This window comes from Pavona decussata, unplaced genomic scaffold (assembly GCF_977016875.1).
Source record: "Pavona decussata unplaced genomic scaffold, jaPavDecu1.1 SCAFFOLD_31, whole genome shotgun sequence".
Taxonomy (NCBI): domain Eukaryota; kingdom Metazoa; phylum Cnidaria; class Anthozoa; order Scleractinia; family Agariciidae; genus Pavona; species Pavona decussata.
The window spans coordinates 558545-583774 of record NW_028145454.1 but is presented as its reverse complement, the minus strand read 5'-3'; the positions used below and the strand labels follow the sequence as shown (position 1 = coordinate 583774).

At 39.3% G+C, this 25230-nt stretch overlaps 2 protein-coding genes across 3 annotated transcripts; one reads left to right on the top strand and one right to left on the bottom strand.

Annotated features, from left to right (window-relative positions):
• Positions 1 to 4871: 4871 nt before the first annotated feature.
• LOC146484725 (uncharacterized) lies at positions 4872 to 14916 on the top strand. Of its 2 annotated transcripts, XR_014863563.1 has the most exons (5): positions 4872 to 5116; positions 8496 to 8943; positions 10235 to 10442; positions 12826 to 13781; positions 13816 to 14916. XR_014863563.1 is itself a non-coding variant. In XM_085104461.1 (4 exons), the coding sequence occupies exons 2-4, from the start codon at positions 8536 to 8538 to the stop codon at positions 13110 to 13112; spliced, it is 903 nt and encodes a 300-aa protein (XP_084960587.1). In that variant the 5' UTR covers positions 4872 to 5116; positions 8496 to 8535; the 3' UTR covers positions 13113 to 14916. The 2 variants fall into 2 exon arrangements, 1 of the variants encoding a protein (XP_084960587.1); XM_085104461.1 differs by having other exon boundaries at positions 12826 to 14916.
• A 148-nt stretch (positions 14917 to 15064) lies between these two features.
• Positions 15065 to 24973, bottom strand: LOC146484724 (TNF receptor-associated factor 4-like). Its single transcript, XM_085104460.1, has 8 exons — positions 23534 to 24973; positions 21731 to 21782; positions 21006 to 21110; positions 20479 to 20637; positions 20314 to 20391; positions 18486 to 18563; positions 17693 to 18085; positions 15065 to 16584 (listed from the first exon to the last, which is right to left on the bottom strand). Exons 1-8 carry the CDS (start codon positions 23674 to 23676, stop codon positions 16297 to 16299), a joined length of 1296 nt encoding a protein of 431 aa, XP_084960586.1. The 5' UTR covers positions 23677 to 24973; the 3' UTR covers positions 15065 to 16296.
• Between the last annotated feature and the right edge of the window lie 257 nt (positions 24974 to 25230).

The window sequence follows — 25230 nt, the reverse complement described above, 5'->3', positions numbered from 1 at the left end:
GCCAGTCCCGATTTTGCCCGTTAAATCTTCGTCACATCCCGACTATTTACCTCTGGATCTCCGAAGGTGGCTTTACTTTCATGATTTCTTACTTTTCTCTCTCGTGCATTCTGTTTCCAAGATCGTTTCTTTCAATTAACCCTTATTATACTAAAATTCTGCCAAAAACGCGCACATTTACGCCCAGAAGTGCCTTTTTTTAGCGTTCTGACAGCAAATTGCAGCTAAACTATCTAAAATGTTGGATCAGAGAATTAACTCTCCAGGGCACGTTAAAAAGCGAACCCATGAATTTCCCACTGATAATTAGCCCTAGTAAGGAAATGGGAGATCGCACGAGGTAATTAGTAAATAAACCCCTTCAGACGGCTGGTATGTCGGCTGATAATGTCCGCGGCTGAGAGATTGTCCGAGAAATGAATATTTGGCCGAGAAGCGAAGCTACGAGGGCAAATGTGAAATTTTGAGGACAATCTCTCAGTTAAGGACATCATCAGCCGACATACCAGCAAGCCAGAAAGGGGTTTATTTATTTTATAACCCTCCCATTAATTTTTATATCGCGCGAAAACCGCTCGTAATTAACAGCCAGTGCTGATCTGATGGCGGATGCTCGCGATTTACGTAAACAAGTACATTTGATTGGTTTACAGGAATTTTATTTTCACTGTGATTGGACCAAAACTTGACAAACTGAATCAGTTTGCGTAGGACTATAAAATCTGAAAGTCTATTCGTAACTTTCTACACCTTCAAAGACGTTGACAGCAAGTTTTGTTGACATTTTAGTCCTTTCCGGAACTGACTGGACATCTACAAAACGAGTTTGTTTTTCTTCCATGTAAAATAATAAAAATGAAAAGGTGAAACTCTTGAGCTGGCTTTTTTCCGCTGGCTTTGTGTCTTTTCAATGGAAATAACAGGAGGGCAAATATCGACGCAGGCAGGGGTTATTGCGTGATAACCGTCCTGTGAATTTGCACCACGTGACGTAAAGTAGCCAATAAAATCGCGCGAAAATTAATGGGGGGGGGGGGGGGGGTTATAAAGAAAAAATATCCGGCCTCGATGGAAATAGTACCCGCCGCCTCCGGATTTGATTGTCCGTTGCTCTACCGACAGAGCTACGACGCCTGACGAGAGCAAATCGTGGGTCGCGGGTTCGATTTCCACCGAGGTCGGAGATAGATATATATTTTTTATTACCTCGTGCGATCTCCCATTTCCTTACTAGGGCTAACGCTCAGTGGGAAATTCCTTGTTCACTTTATTGGTCCTTAGTGCTAGTGGCACAACATTCATTTTTGTCATCTAAAATGTGGTTTGTAGCTCGAATTATAACTTTTCCTTTATAGGTTATATGCGGAGGTCATATTTGAAAGTTTATTTTCGAGAAAACACTGGCAAAATTGTGAGATTTTTAAATTACTTTTTAATTTTTTTTTTCTTGGTTTCGTTAAGCCGTTCCTTACGAGGTGGCCTTTTTAATTTTATTTTTCTGTTTTTGTCGCTGAATTTGTGAGCCTTTAGATCCTCTATCTTTCTGATAGAAACTTGCAATTACCTTTTCAGCAGACTGGAAATTTTTTCAGTATCGCATAGAAAATGAATTGGTGGGTAGGTCATATCGATTTTGATTGGCCAGAAAAATTTTCTGGCCAATCAAAAGCGGGGAAGTCAAATGCTTCTGGAACTGGTTGGGTAAGAGTAATTACCCAAGGGCTCTCCTGTTCTTACAATAAACTTTCGCCCACGAAAATCTCTCCCCCCCGATTAACCACCCCTGGGTCTCCGAGGATGTATTCTCCTCTGATTTCGAGAGGAAAATATTAGACGATGCAGAAGCTCTCATAAGGTCTCATGTGATTGGCTTTTTACCCTTCTAGAAAACAATAGCACAAACAACAGAACAATACCCCAAACCTAGAAACTAGAAAGCTGCTACACAAATAAAACAGCTACAAGCTTTCGAGTGCTGCAATACTATTTTTATGGGGGGCGGGAGGGGAGTGGGGGGATTGGGGGGGGGGGGGGGTCATAACTCCAGCAAGTTACACTCGATTTTACTCCTTTTATACTCCTTCTCTACTGCACTAGCTGCCGGTCAATAACATCTTCATCTCACATCATCAAACAAAAAAAAAAACAAAAAAAAAAAAAAAAAAAAACTCCAAAGGCTGTATATACGGATCCGGTATCAATCAGCGCCGTTTAAGGGTTAATTTCTCTCTATCTCCCCAACATTTTATTGCATTAAATAGCCTGCGATAAGGCCGGACTTTAGCAGCGCGATTATCATTTTAAAAAACGTCTACGAGTTATTCGCGAAGTAAAATGGCGAAATATAGAGCCTGCCACGCTGATAGCTCGCAAATGAAGCAGGGTTACAAACTATAAGTGAAGAAAGTGTGATAATAGACATTTGGCAAGGTTTCGATAATAATTTAACGCAATTGAAAAGGCCTTTTGATAATACAAAGCGATTTCCTGAATAAGTGCATTCACTTTCTGGGGATTGTCACCAAGCGTAATTTGCGAAGGGCAAGAAGCTTCAACAACGCAATTGTTTCACCCATGACACCCATGATTTCACAAACAGAGTACTTTATATTGGTAATTGAACTGAGTGGAGTGCAATTTGGTCTGAAATCATACGCGTGATTTCAAAATCAGACCAGCGATAGCGCGAGTTTGATTTGAAATCACAAGTATGATTTCAGACCAAAATTGCACGACACGAAGTTCAATTACCACTTAATTACATCCATTTTGAAATCCCTCAATATTGCCCAAAAAAGTGTCTAAATAAAAGATTTCAGCCTCCCCCACCCAGAATATGTTATATTTAAAAAATCCCAAAAAAATTGCACAAAAATTTTAGAAAATTCTAGGAAATTTAAGCTCTAAAAACAAAGCGAAAACAGTGAAAACTTCAAGTTCAACATTGCCAGTTTAATTCCATTTATACGAGTACTGTATATGGAATTCAAAAATGATGTAATTTAGAGTCCAAAATGGTGCAATTTGGAAATAAATTGCACCATTTTGGACCAATCAGATTCCAAGGATCACCAGTGATTTCAAAATGGATGTAATTTATAACCAAACAGCGATAATTAAGATTTGAAATATTTTTGCTTGACCTAGTTGAAGCAATTATTCAGCGTGACTCTAGTATTAAAATTTGTATTCTAGGTCAAATATAAGATTTTGCTTTTTTATATAAATATCAATTTCTTTCTAGCTTTAATTTTAATTAAAATTAAGAAAATTAAAATCTCGCCCAGTGCGATCATTATTTTCAGATCATATTAGATCATATTACTCATCCGGCTTCAAAATGCGACTATTTAAGGTGCTGCGATACAGTTTTTGTGGGACCATACCTCTCTTCTTTGTTTGTAACTATCATGACGACGGTAAAAAAACAACTCGAAATCAGAAAATTGTAAATTTTGCGCGATCAAGGAGTTGAATCCTTTGAATGACAAATCATATAGACAAGTCAAAATAATAGTCAAGAATAAAAAAGATATGTCTGTTGAATTACAAGTAAATCACTGAAACATTTCAAAACTGAGTATTTGTGTGGTGATGGTGAATGGACCGTAACAAAAACACTGCTTTGATGAAGCGACTTGGAAATATCATGTCAACATGTGCCTTAATTTATCTTTTAAATTCACCAAAGTTTTACCGATTTTCTCTGTTGTGACCCTGAGAACTAGTTTTCTCTTTAAAATTTCTATTAATTTTTGAATTCATGCGCTTTTGTTAAATCTTCACCACATATCCTGGTGCCAGAACAGCTTTACTCCAGAGTTTCATTAAAATTGATTGTCAGGAACATTTCTTTTAACTTGCCAATGAATAGGACGCATAAACCGACGGAAAACTCGCTGTTGAAAAGTTATACTTCTATATCAGATTCAAATCAGTGAGTACAATATTCCGCTGGAACTCAGTGATGTATTTTATTGCATAATAATGCGGTTCTTCTATCATGTTTCTACACGGTAAAAATCAAGAAAGAATGTCGCACGCATTCATTTAAATGTATTAGCATACTATATCATGTCAACACTGAATTTGCAACGCAAACTTTACCTTCGGCTTATACGTCCTCTTACGTATCCCTGTATGGTTTTCTTTTAGGTCCTCACGGTCAATTTGTTTCGGTGACGGGACCACGTTACCCGAAACGGATTGACCGAGTTGAAAGACAGAGAGAGGCCTAAGAACTAGGCAATACGTCCTCTTCATTGTTAAATTTAAAAGTGACCCGGGAAAATTTTTCACACCATCAAGCATGCGTGGTGAAGATCTTAGAAAAGATCTATCGATTCCATTCTCGTCCCCTGAGCCGAGTTCCTTTTGGCCAGCGCCAAGGAACGAAAGGAATGCGGCACCGGAGACGAGAATTTATCGAACCATTAATTCCTCAGATTTTTGCAAAACTGCACAAATGTGAAAATCGCAAGAAAAATCTTAGGCGAGCGACGTCAGAGAAGAAAACTCGTTCTCATGCTCACTGGGAAATCATCAACTTAGGGAAATTTGGGAATATTTCCAAGTCACTTTTTGAAAGCGTTGTCAGTTATTTTTCGTTCGATAAACGTTTACCATAGAAACACTTTGGCTCGAAACGTTTTTCACAGAATAATTTTGGTTATTTTGTTTGCGATATATCATAGTTCAATATTTTGGTTTTAGCTTTTCTGATTCAAATCAGCAAAGCGCAAGTTCACGATTTACTGATTTCGAATTTGTTCTGAATCGTCGTCATGGAAATATCGATTTTACCAAAATATAAATCCTGACAAACTCCAATCCTGAACCCATAACTGATTTAAATTTCACATCGGTCAGATCGGTCGATCGGTATTGAAGACCTTGAACAGCTGGTTGAAAAGTTGAGTTATATATATGGTCCTTCAAAAACTGTATTGAAACTCTCATTAAAATAATCATATGTATGCATGATGTGGCCATGGAAATTGAAAGTCTCCTCATCCGGGAGCTGAAATCCTGAGCCTGTCAAAACAAACCACGAATAGGTTCCTTCGCTGAATTCAAAGCCACAAATTAAGAAACAGAAGGCCTCTTACTCGTTCAGGTGAGTTTTAATTTAAGTAAAATATTGTGAGCTGCAGCTTTCATGCCGTAACGTAAGAGGGAACTCGTCTCTTCGCGCTTGTTTCCGCATCATATTGTAATCAGTTGCTGCAAACGTCATGATCTGTTTAACTGAACATTCTTCACGGAACGCATTTTGGAATGATCAGGTTTATTTCATTTTCCTACAACATGGCACAAGTAAACTCTGTATTGCATTTCTTTCTAATCCATCTGCATCTGCAAGCTTTTATGGAATATCCGCTTCCTTCCTTATGCTTCTTTCACTTTTACTCTCTCGCTTCCGCTTTTTATTTGTGTCAGTCCCCCTTTCCACTGTCATCTCCCAGTTAATTGATCGCTTCTCATATACTCATAAGGGTTAGCGTATTAAATCCGTCTTTTTGTACGCGAGCAAGTTAAATAAAACGACGAGAACTTTTCAACGTTTTTCCTTCAGAAGTCGGCCTCGCAGAAGATTTCACTTTTGCCGCTCAAGCAATACTTCTGGATCATTTTGCACCTATAGTCCAGCAACTGTTGATCGACGCAAAGAAATTTGTAAAATATAAAGATCGGTCAGTCAGTAAGGCTACTGTTGGCGGTTTATCTAAGGAAATCGGACAATAGTCAACCAAATAAAGTGAAAACCAGAGTGTACCTTATTTGGTCGAACGTGAAGAACAGTATTAATAGTGATACTTCATTCAATTTAGTATGCTTAGATAAGTATAGTTCTTTTTTGTCTGCTATTTATGAGTTTAGCCACTAACAATAATACTAGCTTTACTAAAACGATCCATGCCAGTTTTGCGGACTAATCTTCCTTATAAAGTTGTTTATAAATCATCCAAATACAAGGTCAGATCATTAATAGCCTTAACTCCTCAGTACTAGGAACAAATTAAAAGACCCTGGATCGAGTATCAAGTATTTACGATCTTGACTTGTTCAGCTAAAACGTCTACAATAACATACGGACCCACATCGGAATTTTCACTATACTCTACTCGATGCAAATACTGTTCTCCTCATTCTCTACAATATGTAGTAAAGACATCCGTCATCCGAAACTTGTGTCTACCCATCTAACTTAAAACATACCAAAATTGTACCAATATATACTGACAAGTAACAACAAAACTGATACCCATAATTACCGACTAATTTCATTCTGTTCTGTTTGCAATCGTGTCTCTGAAACGACGATGCATAGACGACTCATATCATTCCTTCATTTATATGACGTTATTTATCAAAATTAGTCTGCTGGTTTCCGCGAAAAACGGTCTACGCATCACGCGATTATTTCCTTATCGACATAGTTAATAAAATACAACATGTATGTTTGTATATATGTCACGTGTAATAATATCTAATTCTTCTCAAAATTTCGAGCTTGTCTTATTTGCTTACGATACTAATTTAGTTTACGCGGACAAAACTCTAAGATAACTTGAACATACTGTTAATATTGAGCTAATTAATGCATGTGTGCAATTGACTAACTTCAAATAACCTATCTTTAAATGTTAAGAAATCAAATTTTGTTACTGTCTGCCCTTATCAGAAAAAGATTGATCCTCTGGTAAACCTCAGAATGCTTGACTGTAACTCGTTCATTTGTCTAGAAAGGAAAGACTACTCCTACAGTACTTGGTTGTATGAAATAATTGACTCAAATTTGACTTGGAAATATCGTAGTGGTCATATTACTTCGAAAAAGTCAATTGATGGTAATCTTGGCAAGATCAAGACACTTAAATTTGCCCCCCACATCTACTTTATTGTATATCTACCGATCTTAGATCCTCCCTATCTGTCGTATGGTATAGTTGTATGGGATCAAGCCGCCTAAACGCGTCTGGAAAAAATTTTAATTCTGCAAAAACATGTTCTTCGTTTGATCCATTTTACACCTACAGAGCTCAGTTGTTGCCCTTTTTGTTCAAGCAAATATTATCTTAAATTGTGAATACTTTCTGTATCCAAACGGTCTACGCCACTATGCATGATGTATCTAATAACCTTATTCTGCCCAGACATCTCCACTTCATTCACAGTTTACAGTGAATAATACAGTGAAACCTCTATTAAGCGGACACCTTCCGGACCTTCCCAAGAGTCCGCTTAATAGAGAGTGTCCGCTTAATAGAGGTTTGTAAAAAATTGCGCAATGTTTGTGAAACGATTAACATTCAACGGCTACTCTCGATCTGTACTGTGATAAACTTCCATTTCGTTAAGGAAGCTGTCCAGAGTTCAAGTTCAATACCTTTCATTACCAATTTTAATTAGTGTTAAATCCAAAAACATAACAGCAAAACAGTAACGATAATACGCGCGGTACGTGGGCTCTTTCAGTGTTTGTACAAATTAGTTATTTCCACCAACATGGCGTCCCATACCAAACCCTGTAATTTTTCGTGGTACATTTTCTCGAATAACTCGATTATGAGATATCGCACAGCCCCGTGGCTTTCACACGTTGTTTATGTATCACTCTTCTACAACAAATAAATTTCTTGACTTTATCTATTGAATGGTTAAGAATTTCATTTTTTTTACTTGCGTGACGATGTGTGAGTAGAAAATCACCAATTGATTTTTCTTTATTAACCGACCACTGTACTTTCAAGGACGTAATCCAATACTATACTATTGTCAATTCAGTCCGGCGTCCGCTTAATAGAGGTTTTTAACAATAGAAATTAGCCAAATATAATTTATTTTAGTGTCCGCTTTATAGAGGTGTTCGCTGAATAGGGGTTCGTTATAAAGGGATATATAAGACGTTAATTTCGGGACCCGGCTTAGTGTCCGCTTAATTGGGGGTCCGCTTAATAGAGGTTTCACTGTAATAGTAAAAGAAGAAGTAAGAAGTGGTGAGGAGACCTCAAGAAACCCCTGGGCTTCTCCTCGGAGATATGTTAGGACTGTAAGACTAGTAAAGACATTGTATTTAGATTTTTTAACATACGGTGGTAAGACTATAAAGACATAACAGAGTCGGACGTTTCAAATACAATACATCATTCTTAAACCAGATCTTCATCTAATAAAATTTTTTATAACAAACAATCCAAAACTATCCATTTTAAAAATTATTCCTCTAAACAGTATTCCACGTGACATTCGGAAACTATCAAAACATTATTTTAACAGTAACTGAAACTGCACGAAGTTCTACTTAAGGTCCTGTTAATTACTTGTGGAACACCTGTGTTTACATGCCTACTCTGATTTCCAAACTATTTCAATATTCATAATTTATATTTTAATTATAGCTACTTGAAAGCTGCTAGTGTATATCACATTAATACATACATATACATTTATTTATTTGTTTTAAAAATGCAATTACTTTCGATCTCTTTCAGACCAAACGGGATCCAGCTGCCGTAATAAATTCTTGAAGAAATGAATAGCATTGACGAACTAGAGGGGGCTCTGGTGGCCACCAGGGAGTTGCTGTCTCTAATAACTCCTAAGGCAGACGGTGAAAGTAAAGAGGCATTTCTCCACAGAGCCTCAGAGTTCTTACAAAGCGCCACAGCCACTTTAGAGAAGATGCCACAGGAGCGGAAGAAGCAACTGAATGCTCTATTCAACATCGTTTTATCGACTACGGGGCTAATTGCGCAAAACCTGTTTTCATTTGTGGCCTATAATGGGTTTGCTTTGGTTATTCGGGAGATTGGAGAATTACTTGACGACAATTTACCTGAAGACATGGCTCGCAGTTATGATGAGCTTCAACGTCTTCTCGATGATGCTTCGCAGAAGATGAAGAAAATACAGGCTTCATGTTACAAGCTTATGGAAGAGGTAAAAACAAAGTGTCCGACCTAGTTTTAAACATTTAACCCTTTCAGTTCCAGTAGTGATTAACATCTAATTACTCCCTACAAATTGTCTTTACTTGCTGGTCATGAGAATAAAAGAAATAGTCACTAACGGGCTGAAATTTTTTGGTTTTGAAACGAATTCTCCGAAGTACTACCAGAAGAAATATGGAGAAATCACGAGAATATACAAGTTTATTAAAAACTGGATCATTGTATAATGTAATTCCAGTAATTTGATTGGCTTAGCGGCCATGGTAAATGAGCCATTTTACCATGCCCGAGAAATAGAAGTCATTTTAAAAATTGTCTTCTGGTTTTCTTGCAAAGCGAATCAGCAAGATCTAGCAATATTTCTAGATTGTTTTAATAAAACAATTATTCCACTCGCGCTTGTCATAAGATATGATTATATCCAACTCGGAGCTACGCGCCTCGTTGACTTAAAATACTGTATCTATGCGCGCACTCGTGGAATAATTGTTAATTGTGTTCAGCGTTAACATGTACAACACAAGCGCAACTGCAATCAATGTGTCAACAAAAAAGCAAGTTGTAAAGGTCTGGCACAATTATAATGTTGTAGATATGCATGTAAAGTGATTCAAGATGGCCGAAGACTCACTTTTAACCTGTTAATGCAAACGCAAGCAAGAAAAATGACAAGTGGGGTTGCAATTGTACGATCGTTTTTGTTTACACATGGTTGCGCTTGCGACTACGATGCTTTTGAGTCGATACAGGAAAATACATCTTTAGTCCTTATACTTAAGGAAGCTCAAAACTGCTCCACTTATGGGGGGAAGGAAGAAAAGGAAGGGGGGGGGGGTGCTCAATAAAGTTGCAAGTTGCTCTACAAAGATTCAACAACAAGTCATCATTTTTACTGAAATATAGCAGACCTTTCACATACATAAGACAATAAGTACACCCCTTTCATATGCCTCATTGCACAGAGAGGTCACTATTGGCTAAAGAAAAAAAGAGGTTTTACTACCCTCTACTTGGATTAATTGCCACTGTTTGAGTTCACGGTATATTTTTTGGACCCTTTAAAACACTGGAATTTTTAATTTTTGCAACCCTGTTGCATACTACGAAAGTGACAAAGGTATCCTTTTCGGACGGGGCTTCTTTAATCCATGCAAAACAACTGTGACACCACAGCTCCACATGTTGCCAGGCAATAACTTGCGCTTAGTCTTATTTTGTGCTCCAGCTATCTTGAAAACATTGAGTAACTATATCTTTTATGGCTTATGTTTATTTTGTAGGTGATTGAAGCTTGCAACAGCAATCGCTGCAGTTCAAAAACCTTTCGACGTTTGGAGGCGTACCGCATTAGGACTTCTTACGATATCAGAGATTGCGAGGCAACTCTAACAAACGCACACGAGATAATTGAGCAGTTACAGAAGAAAGCAAACAACGAAATAACTAAACTTGGTTTGAGATTGGTTGTTTCAGCAGCAGGCACTATGGGTAAGATAATTTTGGTTTTAAGAATTATCCAGGGGATAACTGTTCATATAAGTGAGCTGATTTTCCAAAAGGTAACTACAGAAATTACAGTTTTCGTTAATTTTCTTAAGATATATATATATATATATATATATATATATATATATATATATATTTATCATTTCCAATTGAATTTTGCATTAAAAGGTAGATAGCTTACAAGGGTCATTAGTAGACGTTTGCAAAATAAAAATCTTTTTCTCCCTCCCTCCCCCTTACCCCCTCGTGCCTGTATATGGAACAGTCAGCCCATGAAGCAAAGTTTTCCTGAGGACATCATTAAGTCTAGTGAGGGAAAAAGTCTTACGAGTTTAGCGTCCTGCCTCGTCTAATATGCACCCTACCAATAGTTCTCTTTTGAGCTAACTGGGTAATTTTCAGTTACTCGGGCAGAACTGACAAAGGGTTGCATATTGTGAGCTTTGCTTGAGGAGGTGACAGTCTATAGCCGTATAAAGTAGGTCTTAGGAATAATTTTTAAGTCGGGAAGCATGAAATTATCGGGAATTTTCGACCTGGGAAAGACTTAGTTTATTTTCTTGTTGAAAACCGCTGTATGTTGTTCCCCGTTCAATTTTTTTTGTCAACATCCGGGACTTAAAGTAATATGGCGAAACAGAAGCAAGAATTAGCAAAAATTTTCTCTTCAAAAAGCGTGAGTTTGAAAAGCTATTCGATTATTTTTCGCCTTTATAACTGTAGCGTTGTTAGGCTAGCGATCGATTAGTCGGGCAGCGCGATTTGGGTTCGATCGGCCTCATTCGCGTTGCACAATGAAGCTAGAATCAATTTAAAACGCTGTCTTGCTCTGATTAAGCCGATTCTGTTGTAGAAAGCTAGACTTGAGCGCTAAAAAACCGGGTTTTGGGTGGGATTTAAGATGCGTTGGCGCCGTTAATAATTACCAAATGTCATGCTTGTTTTGTCGGATCGCAGCGGGTCATGTTTCATTTCACTCAGATGCCAATGTCATGTCTAATTCCAAAGAAAAGCCCCTCTTTTCTCTTGCACAGTATTCTCTGACCTTACTTCCTTGTGGTGAACCGTAACTGAAATCTTGTTAATGACTAGCATTTTGCTTCAGCCTAGAAAGTCTCAAAATGTGCTAAATTTCTGTAGCCACCGTAATCAGCTCAGATACCGTATTTTCTCGATTAAACGCCGGCTTCGTATAAACGTCGGGTCAAAACTGCCGAATTTTAAATAAACACCGGGTGCGTTTAATCGGGGCCCCCGGCGTTTGATCGTGGTCCCGGCGTTTATTGGGGGTCGAGGTCATAAGAATCGGGTACAAGTAAATAGTAACATCGTGAATGGCACTGTTACGACATACCAAGTACGGTATGCTGTTTTGGTATTTTAATAAACGCTCAAACGAAAAATACCGGCGTAACATAACTGGCATAGTTGCTGTACAGCGAAAAAAATCGTCCAGCACAGACAAACTGCCCATAGGTTTCCGAGTATTGGTAATAATAAATCGACCTGAAAAAATGGCTGAAAATCGCATTTCATCAATAAACGCCGATTAAACGCAGGCCTCGAAAAAACGCCACGTCAAAACTACCGAATTTTAAATAAACGCCGGGGGCGTTTAATCGAAAAAATACAGTATATAAAAAATCTATTTTTTGATTGAGTGTGTCACCCAGATTATGCAGATCTCGAAACTGTTACCCCCGGTGGGTATTTCTCAAATTTTTTGGTGGGGGTTTACTGCCCACCTCTTGAAACCTTTCCATTTTCAAAACAAAACATGCAATTTTTACTACCAGTTGCATGTCTGTCCACTAAGAGAATGGTCATTTTTACATCATACCTATTTTTATACCACACCGTAGCCCTAAATCGATACGTGGGCCGGACATATCAACCGCGGCTTTTATAAGGTTTTCCAAGTGCTTGGGTGCTTTGAGTTCTGACTTACTCACCACTTCTTTTGCTTTTGTTGTTACTTTAAATTACTAAGTAAATACTACCAGTTAGAGCGTGTTTCGTTTGAGTGTCGAAAGTAATTCGCCCTTGCCCTGGCTTTGCTTTGGTGCCCTCTGTGATTCATTAGCAAAACTCGCGCCACTTTCTCAACCAATGAGAACCAATCGTGACTTGCTCGCATGCGTTTTCCCGCGCTTGGGACCCATTACATGCATTTGCTTTGAGGTCTTAGCTCTGTTCACGTCTCTTGTGATTCCCAAGGTGAAGTTTTGGTTTTACGACACTCAGATGAAAACCGCTCTATACTCTTATTCTTGTACCCTGTACCCGAGCGTGCGGCTGAAAAACCAATGCTCGCAGGGTGTCTTCTTCTTGATCACTGAACCAAAATGCTCTCTGCAATCAACAGTGTTAGGGTTGGGTGCCACAGTTTTCATCAAAACAGGAGGTGTATTGGGCGGAGTTGCATTAGGCTGCCTGGGAGTGGGCGGTGCAATGATCTCCGTCAAGATTGCATTCAAACTCCTGGAATGGAACAACGTTTGGTTAGAGGTTAACACCAAGCGGGACCAGTACCGTCAAATAAGCGATCGTCTGGAGTCTCTCAAGACAGTGATTGAGGAAGAGGCAAAACTTACAAAATCCCGCGGCCGGTCCTGGCGGGAGCGTCTGTTTGCGTGTTGCACGCGAACATAGTACATGGGCGCATAAGGTTTGTTGACGTGGAAATGGAAAATCATGTTTTAGCTTTGCCAAAAGTTAAATCACATATATGTAAGATTTTGTTATTTGCCGATTAGTCTTTAATGCTATAGATTTAGATGTCCCCTATTAGCGTCGATTTTGTACATGCTAGATGCATATGACACGTTAATAAACTTCCTGCTGACTTTAAGTAACTTAGGACTCTGGCTGGAGGTAAGGAATTTGTAAAGAAACTACAAGGACAACAATTTTAGTCGCAGATTCTTAATATAGAATTCCATGTCCTTGTTCAAGTTGTGCAACAATTGTTTAGGGTTATATTTGTATAATTCACGGTGGCACATCGATTGTGATTTTTAGTTCAGTCTATCTTGTACTTTTATCCGCAATACCTGAACCGGAAAACTAGCTATGTAGTTAAGCGTACCGTCTTTGTCTATGTCTAAATAACATGTGATCAGGCACCTTTTTTGAGCGAATTAGGCTTCCGCTGGAAAATGAAAAAGGTGACCTGATCAAGGATTGAACTTTGAGGGCCTCTCCATGTGAGCCCGGTCGACCAGGCTGGCTCAGTTTCCGAGATCTCGCCTCGCCACTCTTTTCTTTACAAACATTTCGATGTGTTCATATGAGAAGGCGGGCTGGCCCGGTTACCGAGATGTCGCTTTTGGCGACCGAGATCTCGGTAACCGAGCTGGAAATTTTTCCCATATGAACACTCCAGCCCGGATACCGGGACTGTCCGTGACGAAACATTTTCAACTGCGCATGGCTTGTAAGGTCGCTGACAAGTCGGAACGTGGTTCCACGGGTACTTTGGGGGCCTTTTGGACATTTTTCATCTCGGTAACCGGGATTAAATTTCCCATATGAACAGAAGACAAAATTCGTCTATCCTACCGGGCCAGCCCGGATACCGGGCTCACGACAAAGCATAACCCAGGAACCTTATAGCCAAAGTCGCAAGCTGAATGGCGAGGTTAGGGTCGTCAGCAACTTCATATGAGCCCGGTCGAACGGGCTGGCTCGGTTTCCGAGATCTCGCCTCGCCACTCTTTTCTTTACAAAAATTTCGATGTGGTCATATGAGAAGGCGGGCTGGCCCGGTTACCGAGATCTCGGTTTTTGCGACCGAGATCTCGGTAACAAAGCTGAAAACTTTTCCCATATGAACACTCCAGCCCGGATACCGGGACTGACCGGGACGAAACAATTTTAACTTAGCATGGCTTGTAAGGTCGCTGACAAGTCAGGGAAATTGTTTTTATACAGGGTTAACCTCACGATTTCCCTATTCAGGATGTTTTTGTATTTGTGTTGAAGCCTCCTGAATAAATGTTATGTCAAGTCGGAACGCGGGTCCACGGGTATTTTGGGCCTTTAGGACATTTTCCATCTCAGTAACCGGAATTAAATTTCCTATATGGACAGAAGACAAAATTTGTCCCGCCTACCGGACCAGCCCGGTAACCGGGCTCATATGAAAAGCCCTCAGTTTCAAAAGAAAAAGATCGCCCTGGACGCGCGTTCAAAGAAAATTACCGAACTCACACTGGCAAACCAACTAGCTGGGTATTAATCTTTTTGTACAGATTTTCTTTGTTGAATAAATCGCTCACTGTGTTATACTGGCTGCTTAAACATTGATCAGACGTTCTTGTGATGGTCAAATTTTAGCATAAACATTATGGAAGCCGCGTACAAGGAAAATTATCGAATTCACAAACTAACTATACTAGCTGGATATAAATCTTTTCATAGGATTACTTTGTTGAATAAATTGCTCTTTGTGTTATATACTGGCTATTGAACAGACGTTCCTTGTGATGGTGAAATTTTGGCCTAAACTTTAAGGAAAGAGTAAAGTTTTAACAAGGAGTAACACTCGGTGGGACGGCCACACTTTTCTTGTATTTTGCCATGGAGAATTCTTTAGTATTTTGGTAATTCACTCGATCGTTCTCATTTTGGCACGATTTGCAAGATGTCATTCCACTATCAAAGGTACCCTTTGGTTGTTTAAACGTAAAAAAAAAAAGCCTGTTCCTTCTTGGATACTCAGGGGGAGGGGGACAAAGGAGGGAATTGGTTAGAGGGCTATGTCACCCCAGGCGCATGCGCGCGTTGATGAGAAGCACTTTGACATCGTAAGTCCACCTTTTTCGTTCAAATACAGTCGGAGAGTTAAGGAAGCTGTTTTCATCTGTTAGAATTACGTTTATCTTCGGTAAGTTAGCTGTTTTTTTTTATTTACAAACGTTCTTTAGTAATTAAAGAAGCTGTTTGTTGCGATATTTTTCAAAGCTTTTCCAATGGCGGGAAAGCAAAACTCCCGCGACAAGTGAGTCTCAACTGAACTCTACTGCGCATGTGCCCCAGCTGACAAAGTCCCTTAAAAAGCAAGACACGAAGGAGGGCAGGATATCCGTTGTAAGGACATTTGCCTAGGGTCTACAAATGAAAAAAAGTTGAAAAAAATCGAGGTTTGTTACAGAGCGATTTCTATAAAAGCTTGTGTTGCAAGAGGGATATTTTACATAACGCCGAAAGCTGAATGCAGAATCTACAAGCAAGCATTAAGAATTTAGTGGTGTCTACCTTATCAAGAGTCAATAGAATCATTGTTTAATGTATCCTAAATAATACAAAGGAGTATTTAGATCTACTATCAATTAATGCCTTACCCTAATGAATATTGTACTTGAAGGCTTAACGGTAACTACAATTGTTCATGTTCTGCCAAGTACTTCCGGCGTTTGTTGCAGTAATTGTAAAGGTTTTAGACGCCATATAAAATTATTAAATACTTAGTTTTATTTGCGTTAACTCTTTTGATTAACACTTGTATTCATCAGTCATAATGGGCTATACTGTCATCTTTTAATACTACTAAGTGCCATTTGTAACAATATATTAAACTAAAATCCTCGGAGAAATCATCAAGCAACGCAAAGCGATCATTTTCTCGTATCCACATTCCGGCAATTTATTTCTGCCACGACATCGATTCTAAAAGGTTTTTCCGGCTATTCAAAGTAACACAAAACAGTAGACACTGCTCTTTCAAGTCTTGCCTTTAGAATGGGCACGCTTCACCATGCTGACCGATAGGATTGAGAGCTCTGGGAACGTGACCAAATGCGAATCGAACAAGAAGCAGCGGTTCCCAGGCCCCTCACACTCTAAAAAATCCAGAAGGAGCCTGTTTCAGTGCCACATGAAACTTGAGATAAACGGTGTTATCTCTACAGTAGGTGCTGTCACATATGTCGTCTTGAAGCACAAATCTTCGGGCACCTTTTCCAAGCTGTCTGTCGACGGATGGTCGTGAAATACATTGAGGTTCAAAGTGTGCGCAGATGTCTTTTCGGTCTTTGTGTTCGTCGCGTTGATCCAGGAGAGTGAAGGTATATCTTGGATATATTGGCCACTTGTGAATGGGGTCGTACTCACCAACTTGAACCTAAAACAAAAAAAAATAAAGTTGATTTTAATTAAAGGGGCACTGTCATGGAGATTTTGCTGTATGTTGGACAAAACAATTCAAATATTTGACAAAGAACCCCTTCTTAAACGTGAAATCGCTCTTAGAGAAATCGCTCTTGCAGCAGTGAGAGGAAAATATAAAATGATTTCTCCGAAGAAGAATAAACTAGAATCAGGTTTTAGCAATTTCCCTAAAATTCACAGGAGGAACTTGACAAAGTGGACCAACTTTTTCAAGTTGCAATCCATTTCCATCCTAGTCATCCGCAGACAAAAATGATTGATACTAGCTTCTGTGCACTAGTAGGGTTATTTTTAATAAAATTGAACCACTATTTTAATGTTCCCATAGATACAAACCGCTTTTCGCTGACAGTGCCCCTTTAAAAAAAAAGAGTTGAATAAGGCAGTGCGCCTAGCAACCTAGTTCCCAGGGCTTTTCCCTTGTAGTTCCCTATTTACAAGGGATAGCCCTGGGAGGTTGTCTACAACAACATAGCTAATAAAAGGCGATGGTTATGAATTCTGACAAACTTCTTTGTTATATGGTTTTGTTAGCATTTTTGGCCTTGACCGTGCACAGACCACAAAAGACTTTTGGACTTGTTGGAGCAAATGACTAACAGAGACGTTCTTGTTAAGATATTCAACTGTAGTGTGAGCGTTAGAACAAAGGATTGTGAACGGTCGCGGCCCTTCCAACATAAATCGCAGCACCACTGTTTTCATGGCAAGGTTTCATAACCAGTCCCTCAATTAACTATGTCTACAAGGATAACTTGTGCTATGATGTCATTTATGTCTCCTTCTACACGTATGGTTAAAGATTTATTGAAGTGCCAACGCCGTTTTTTTACCACCAGACGAGCTTTATTTCATTAGAGCACATAACGGCCAGCAAGCTGACTTCTTCGTGTTTCAGCCTGAAAGCTTGGAACCTCAAAGCACGGTCGATTTAATTGAATTGAATGTCCCGTGCTAAAACTTAAAATAATTGTCGCAGCTCTGATCAAATTGTTACGTGACCAACAGAGACTGGGAAGAAAAGCCCCAACGTTCCCCAACGGGTTTTCCGTTGAACAAACCTGAAGTCCAACCGATATGTATCTTCCCCTCCCTGTACCAACGCCATTGAGCCAAAGCCCTGCGCACATTTTATACCCGTGGGGGTGAGTGTAGAAAGGCTCGCTAATCATTGGCTCAGGGGCTCGCCCCGATTTAGCATCCATCAGCTTGCGAGTGAAGTCCGTTATCCTCCAAATGAACTCTCCATTTGCCGTGCGACTTCTAACATCTATGATCTCCTGTTTTTGAAGCAGAAGCGTTTCTTTCTGCAGTTGTATGTGTTCTTTCTGTAACTGAATCCTTTCTCTTTGGCTTTCTAGTTGCTTTTTTTGTGCATACACCAAATCACACAGAGCATTCAGATGGGACTCGGTGCTGCTGGATAAGTGATCTTTCATCTTGTATCTCTCTGCCTACAAAAACATTTATACAAAATAGCTGTTGGGCGTTTCGCTTGGGAAGATCTATGTAGCAGCAACATTAGAAAAGAAAAAGAAAGAATAGAAAAGAAAAAAAAAACACTTTTCTGATGGAATTGAATTTTCGTTTTTCGTACCAACAGAATAGATATTAGACATTTCAAAACAACAACACAGCGTTTAAGTTGGGAACACATGTTTCGGATACTTCAGGATGCGCAAACAACCAACTCCTTTCCTGTCTGATGCCAATGGGAGGGAAACGCTATCGTCAGAAATATATCCATCCATTTCCGATAAAGGCTGTTGTTGTAAAATCGCTGCCACAAGCCACGATTTGTTACATTATCTTTAACCTACAGTGTTTCAATTAAAACCACTACACCGTGAGTACCTTAAAACTGCACCCCGCTTCAACAAACTTGCATGGCACCACAAGCGAGGGGCATTCGGCGTTCATGTGCACAATAAGCTGTAAGGAAAAGGAGAAAAACGGCCAAGAGTGAGAAAGCAGTTAAATTAGCGGTTTACAATCAAGCGAGTAAATTTCCCTTACTCCTACAACCCGTTCATACGCTGCGCGCAGTCACGAGTTTCAAAAAAAAAAAAAACATAATTTAGAAAATGATACGCACATACCACGCCTAGATTAAAAACAACATTCGACAAGTGTTTAAAAATAAATATCTTTTTCAATGCTTTTCACTAAGCTCCAGAGGCGTCATGATCAATTTTCATTGAGCTGATCTTAGTATAAACCAATAGGGAAAGCGAGGCTAAGTGCAAAGCTTTTCATGTAAAAATTAGTTTTGTTTCCATTTGAGTAAAAACCAATTTCCATAACAGAAGCTACGGAAGAAGCCTCGCTTTGATAATGAGGCTCAAAGCAACTCGGATATGGCCTATTAAAGCGCCTACAAAATACCAATTATTTTTTCTTCCTAACATGACAGTTAATAACTCCCTCAATCCGAATATGTCAGTCTTGGTGAGCAGTTCTTGCTGTTGAATGTTCAACTAGTCGTGTCTGTACAGTCTGTCTTGGGACGTCATACCACAGGGCAGCTAACAAAACAACAACACGGACACACCTACAAAACAATCGAGGTACATACACGAGAAACAACAGTGTAACGTATACAACGTATACAGCTGTTTCAGTTAACGTTGTCGGAATTTAAAGCCTCGAACTTAAGCGACAATACCGAAAGGTAGTATGGGTAGCTGTAAATCCTTTTAACTGACTCGAGTGTTATTGCCGCAGAATGGGAGAAAATTTTGCCTCTGTGATCGTGCTTATTTACTTCCTAGGTGATCCGTAGCTAAGTTTCATATAAATTTATTGCTAAATTACCCATATCACCTTGCCGTCTTGTCCCGTAGACGTTTCCACAACGTTAATCAAAATAGCTGTATTAAATGATTAACCCTTTAAGACCTGTTATCAACATCCAATTTGGAATCTGTCACGGTCGGTTTCCATACCGTGATTTAGTCAATTTTGATCTCACAAAAAAGAAAATTAATCATTTCACAAAGTGACGAGTTGTGTTATTCTGAACACTTGTATGTCTGTTTTTTTTATGATCGCTTTCCCATCAGGACTGAAAGGCTTGATTAACTTATAACAACAACAACAAAAACGTACGGCTGCGACTTTGCAACAAAGATAATAATTGAACACAAATTAAATACAAAAATAAGAACTTTGATATCTCACGGAAATCACTGACGTTGCACTCTCATTCACAAAACAGTTTTCCAATGAAACGTTTTTTTTTTTGTTTGTTTGTTTGTTTGTTTTTTTGTAGTCAGCTAGTAGCCGATCTTGATCTGACATCAAAGCAATTTTCACAAGCTGCACTACCATTTCTGCAATGTTTTTAACGGGAACGAATTTCATTGTCCAGGCATTGGCCGGTCAGTTTTGATCCCTTGCGCATGATCAATGTACCTTATGTGTCAACGTCTTCTTTGTCTAAAAATGGTCTTTAGTGACGATTTGTAACGCAACATTTTGTTGCGACAAGATGCTGCAAGTATTTAAAAGTGTTGGAAAGCTCGAAATATGTTGTAACTTCAAAGTTGTCCGCGCGCTATACCGTTCGACTGTTGCGCTAAAAATCGTGTGTAACACAAAAACATTCAATTTTAGATGAGGAAATTGCTTTAGGAACAAATCTTGTCTTCTTGTCTTTTCAGCAGAAAACAATGTAACAAACCTTTTCCTTGGTGAGATTGGTTTCACCGCAGTTTGCAGGACAGGACACTGGGAACGACGCGCAAGTTTGGAGATGCAACTGTGAAAAAGAGAATTCGAAATTAAAAAAAATCATTTTCTTTTTGCCACCGCCAGTAAGTTTCTCTTGAGAAACAAAAGGACTTACACTCATATGGTTAAAGACTACTTGTTGTCCACAGTGAGAACAAACTGTTAGTCTGTTTACACATTCAAGAGCATGATCCGTTACTTGTCTTCGTTCTAAAGAAGCTCCGCAGCGTTTTGGACACGATATCTCAGCATAGTTGCATAGATCTTGGTGACGCTAAACAAAGACAAACAAAACAAAACATGCGTAAGTACCACGACTGTTACGCAACGTAAACAACAACAAATAGAAACAAAACAAAACAAGGTGGTTTGATGGCGCTTTAGTGCTTTATGAGTACCTGATTCTAAAAGATGATCGCAGAAGGCCGATCATTTTAAAACGTAATTGGTAAAACTAGTGGGTGACTTTACAATAGTCTAATTCCCGCTGTCTCGAACCCGGGAGAGTCTACTGTCGTATAACCCACACTGCTAATCGAAAAATACAATTTATGTAGCACTTTGCCCATATTGTCCCACAGATGCGACAATCCAGTTACAATCTAACTACAAGCATCAGTGAAATAACAGAGTACGTCTCACCTCTACTTCACTAAGTGGCCCTGTCCACTCGCAGTCTTTTTCTAGGTTTGAACATAACACTTGTAAACTAAGAATCTGTCTGTGGCAGGCATTGTCAGAGAAAACCTGGTAAAATAAATAAACAAATAAATAAAATAAATAACTGGATAATTTTAATCCTTCTGCCCGACGAAGGGGTATTCAAGAAGGTTTTATACAGGAGGTTCCGTCCTGAGGTCCAAACCCTTGCTCTTTTATGTACCAGTTTTGACTGAAAAGATAATCCTTTCGTATACCTTCCAGAGAAAATGGTACCCCTTTCAGTGACCTATACAGTATAAAACTACATCTCTTTTTGGTTGCTCAGCCAGGTCGAGATATTTTGAAAGGCCCTTGAAATACTTAAACGACAGTTTTCGCTACCCATTTTTATACTTCAGCTACTAAAATTCCTCTTTTGAAAAGTGAAATACCCTTTTATATACCTCCAGCCTGAAAAATGTAGAGCCTCCCCGTACGGTCCATTGTAGGTAGCAACCACCCCCCGCCCCCCCCCCCCCCCCCCCCCGCGCGCTTCTGGGTTTCACTGTAGACTAACCAAAACAAGAGCCAAGAGTGACCAAGACCCCCGTTTTGATCAATTGTGTCCCTTTATCTGCTAGCAGTATACACAACCAGCTAAATGGAAATGTCTTTGTGAGAAAGGAAAAAAACTTCAATTGAATATACTGGATCTTCAGCCTCACCTTCGTCGGATCAAAGTTCAGGTTGTCGAGTGGACAGCGTGGCCTCTTATTTCTGCGGTGAAAAAAAGTTAATTCTTTGCAACTGGTCTTGCGAATACAGACACACGCACAATACTTGTTTTAAGAATACAATACTAAGGGATCATCCAGTGGGGGAAAACTGAAGGAAAACGAAAATAAATAAATGCAGGGGCCAATTTAACAACTGAAACGCTTCCACTTGTGACTAGCAATCTGGACTCCTGTTATTACACGCTCATGCAAACAACCAATTCAGTAAAGATTGTTAGAAGTCTTTAACGATGATTATAAAACTCGTTTTTGAACATTTCATTGATTCTCTTTTGGTCTGCGCCTGTCAAACAAAGACCCAGCTTGTAAACCACAAATGCAAGTTTTATTGAATAGGCCCTTTGCAGCTAAACAGTCACATGATCCACCATGCTGGAGAGCAAGTTGCGCACTGGGACATCCAAAACATCAAAACAAAGCAATTTCATCAAGTCAAACTTCACTTTTCTTTGTTTTGGATGTCCAAATGCGTTGCTTGCTCTCCAGCATCGTGGATTTTGTATGATGTGACCATTAGCTGCAAAGGGCCCATTGGATTCGCTTGGAATTAGTTTTCACCATCAACCATGTGTTTTAATTTTGTAATGTGATTTGCATTTAATTTATGAACACACTAAATTCGTGAAATCAAAGAGGAGGTACTACCGAAGATTCCCAACACTACAGAATTTCAAAGTAAGACCCCACTAATGCTGTGGAGAATCGCAAATTGACTCTGAGCTCCAGTCGGCTGATTACAAATCCTCTTTCATCAGTTCAGGCACTTGTTTATTTGAACAGCCTCTTTTGTTACTGCGCATTCGTTCTGCGCCTCTCACGATGATCCGAAAGTCGGGTTTCTATTAGCGGTGCTGCTAAGACTGATATATTTTTGCGCGGTTTATAACGACGCGGGAAAAGCAGATCTTGGCAAGGGTTATTGGAATCCGAAAAGAAAATTGAAGGTAACCACGCATCTTCCAGAAATAATTAAGCTTCAATTAGGGAAAAAATACCATAGATTGTTTTGTATTTTGGCGCTTTTTCGAACTATAGTTGTTAAATTATCTCTAAAAAATGCGTGGTTCCCCCTAATTTTCTTTTTGGATTTCAATAGCCCTTGCTAAGATCAGGTTTTTCCGTATAGTCATAAACCGCGCAAAAATACTTCGGTATTAGTAGGCACCGTCCTTAATGTCTGCTTATGTTCGCACATAGCTTGTTTTTCATAAAATGCGCGCGCTGGTGTGGCTTATTTCCAGCGTTCATTGTTTTCAGTTAACTGCTCTGAGCCATTTATTATTTTTTGAGAAACATTATAAAGCCTTCCATAATCGCAATGGCTAAAATAAATACGATTTACCTCTAGGCGTCTCAATTCAAGTGGTACATTTTGCGACTGATTTTTAATTGGTTTTCTCTATACCGCAACAATAAATTATCAAGCCGTCAGGTGATGACAAGAACGTAATGGACCATTTCCGAGTTGCCTTGAACCTCACTATGAAAGCGAGGTTAAGTGCAAAGTTTTTGTTATGAAAATTAGTTTTCATTCATATGCAAACAAAACTAATTTTCATATGAAAAGTTTTGCACTTAGCCTCGCTTTCATAGGGAGATTCATAGCTACTCGGAAATGGTCTATGCACCAAAGTCACTGATTATTTCTTCATGTACCATCTAAATTAACGGGTTACCATTTACGTTAAAAGAAACGGGAGACAACTTAGTCAGCATAGAAATGTTACTTACTTCAAAATCGGCTGCAAGCAAGTGCTACACACACGATGCCCACAGGGTGTGATCTGTACTGGGTCTCGGAGCGCAATAAGGCAGATAGGACACTCAAACGCCTTGTCCAGAGGCGCCGTGAACCTCACTTCATATCCAGGCATGACTCCCTTTAATTTGCGGTGTTGTTCGTATGTACGGCTTTTAAACAATGTCAACTCAGTGCACGTTCAAAACAGGGAAGCGACTTTTCACTGAGACAGCTAGCAAACAGTCATCCCAACGACGCTGTGTCACCGAGAAGCAGGCAAACTTTCAGCCAAAATCGCCGGATTCCCTACTGCGATTTTACTTGATGTTGTTCCAAGTATTTATCAGTTCAGCCGTAGCAGAGTTCCCTTCCACCTGGCTTTTGTTTGCTCGGTTTTACAAAGCGCGCACTTGGTCGTCGCTAACTTCTGTATTTTCCAAAGATCGCTGGCAAATGCGAAATTTGTCTACAACCAACGCAGTCTCGTCAATTTATCAGACGCTCTTTTCGCTGGGACTTCAGTTCTCTACACCGTTACCTCGTACACACAATCGCGGATTATACAAATGAAGAGTGGTTTGTTTGTGGGAGTATGTTGGAAATAACAATAAATGAAAGCCGCACCCATTGGGTGGATTCACCCTTTAGAACTATGATCTAATAACTGGCGATTCACACTCAGTAAACCCTTAAACCACACCTTAGCATTGTCTGTACGACAGTAAAAAGCACAACTAACTAAGCAACATTATTTTTTGAGTGTCACATTTGCATCCATTAAGAACGAGATCCTAGTTGGTCATGAAATTGTACTGAGTTACATCGAATGAAAAAACGAGAGACAATGAGAGAATGTTTCAAAGGCAAGATTTTTCCGTCCTCCCATGTCGTTTTAAAGCTTTTCGAAGATTTTGTATAAACTAACACAGTTTATTCTGTTCGATTTCTTAAGCTAAATATTTACGCGGCAAAACAGCGGTTTGGTAGACGGAGTCTTAGATCCCAAGCTTTCGAGCTGTTGATTGAGTTTTCAAAATCACAGGGAATACAATACCACAAAACGAGGGTTGTTTTACCATTTTTTTTACCATTTGTCCCGTTCAAACGACTCCAAGTATTTCATTATTTGTGCCTTTCTCCCGTTGCTTAGAGGTCGTCTTGAGATAAGTAAGGCGACAAAATCACATACAACAAACAACGCCTAAGTCACGTGGTCAGTACTTCCCGCGCCACCTGCCAAGCCATACAAAACACCTGTTCGTATGAGCTCACGTGATTGGATCAAGCTTATCACGTGATCTGACATTACAGAGTGTCGAACTTTTAGAGTTGTTCAGTAAAGTTTTTCGCGTTGTTTGAAGAGTTGATATTTAAACCTTTTTCTAAAATCCTTTAACGACTTATTTTGTTTGCAGTTCACAGAGTGACTGGTTTACAGGGAAATGTATGGAAAGTTCAAAACACGACCAGACGCTTTCTGGCACCAGCTACATCCCTCCAATTTTTTTCTTAAAATCCTTTTTCTAGTGCCAAAAGTTTTCAATTCATGAATTTTTCAGAAGCGATGTTTTCTGAAAATTATTTGACACCGGATTTCCATACAAACACTGTTATTTCAAGCCTGTTTGCCTACTCGTGAAAATGGCGTCGAAAACCGTGATGAGGCCTATAAGACTGGGTAAGACAG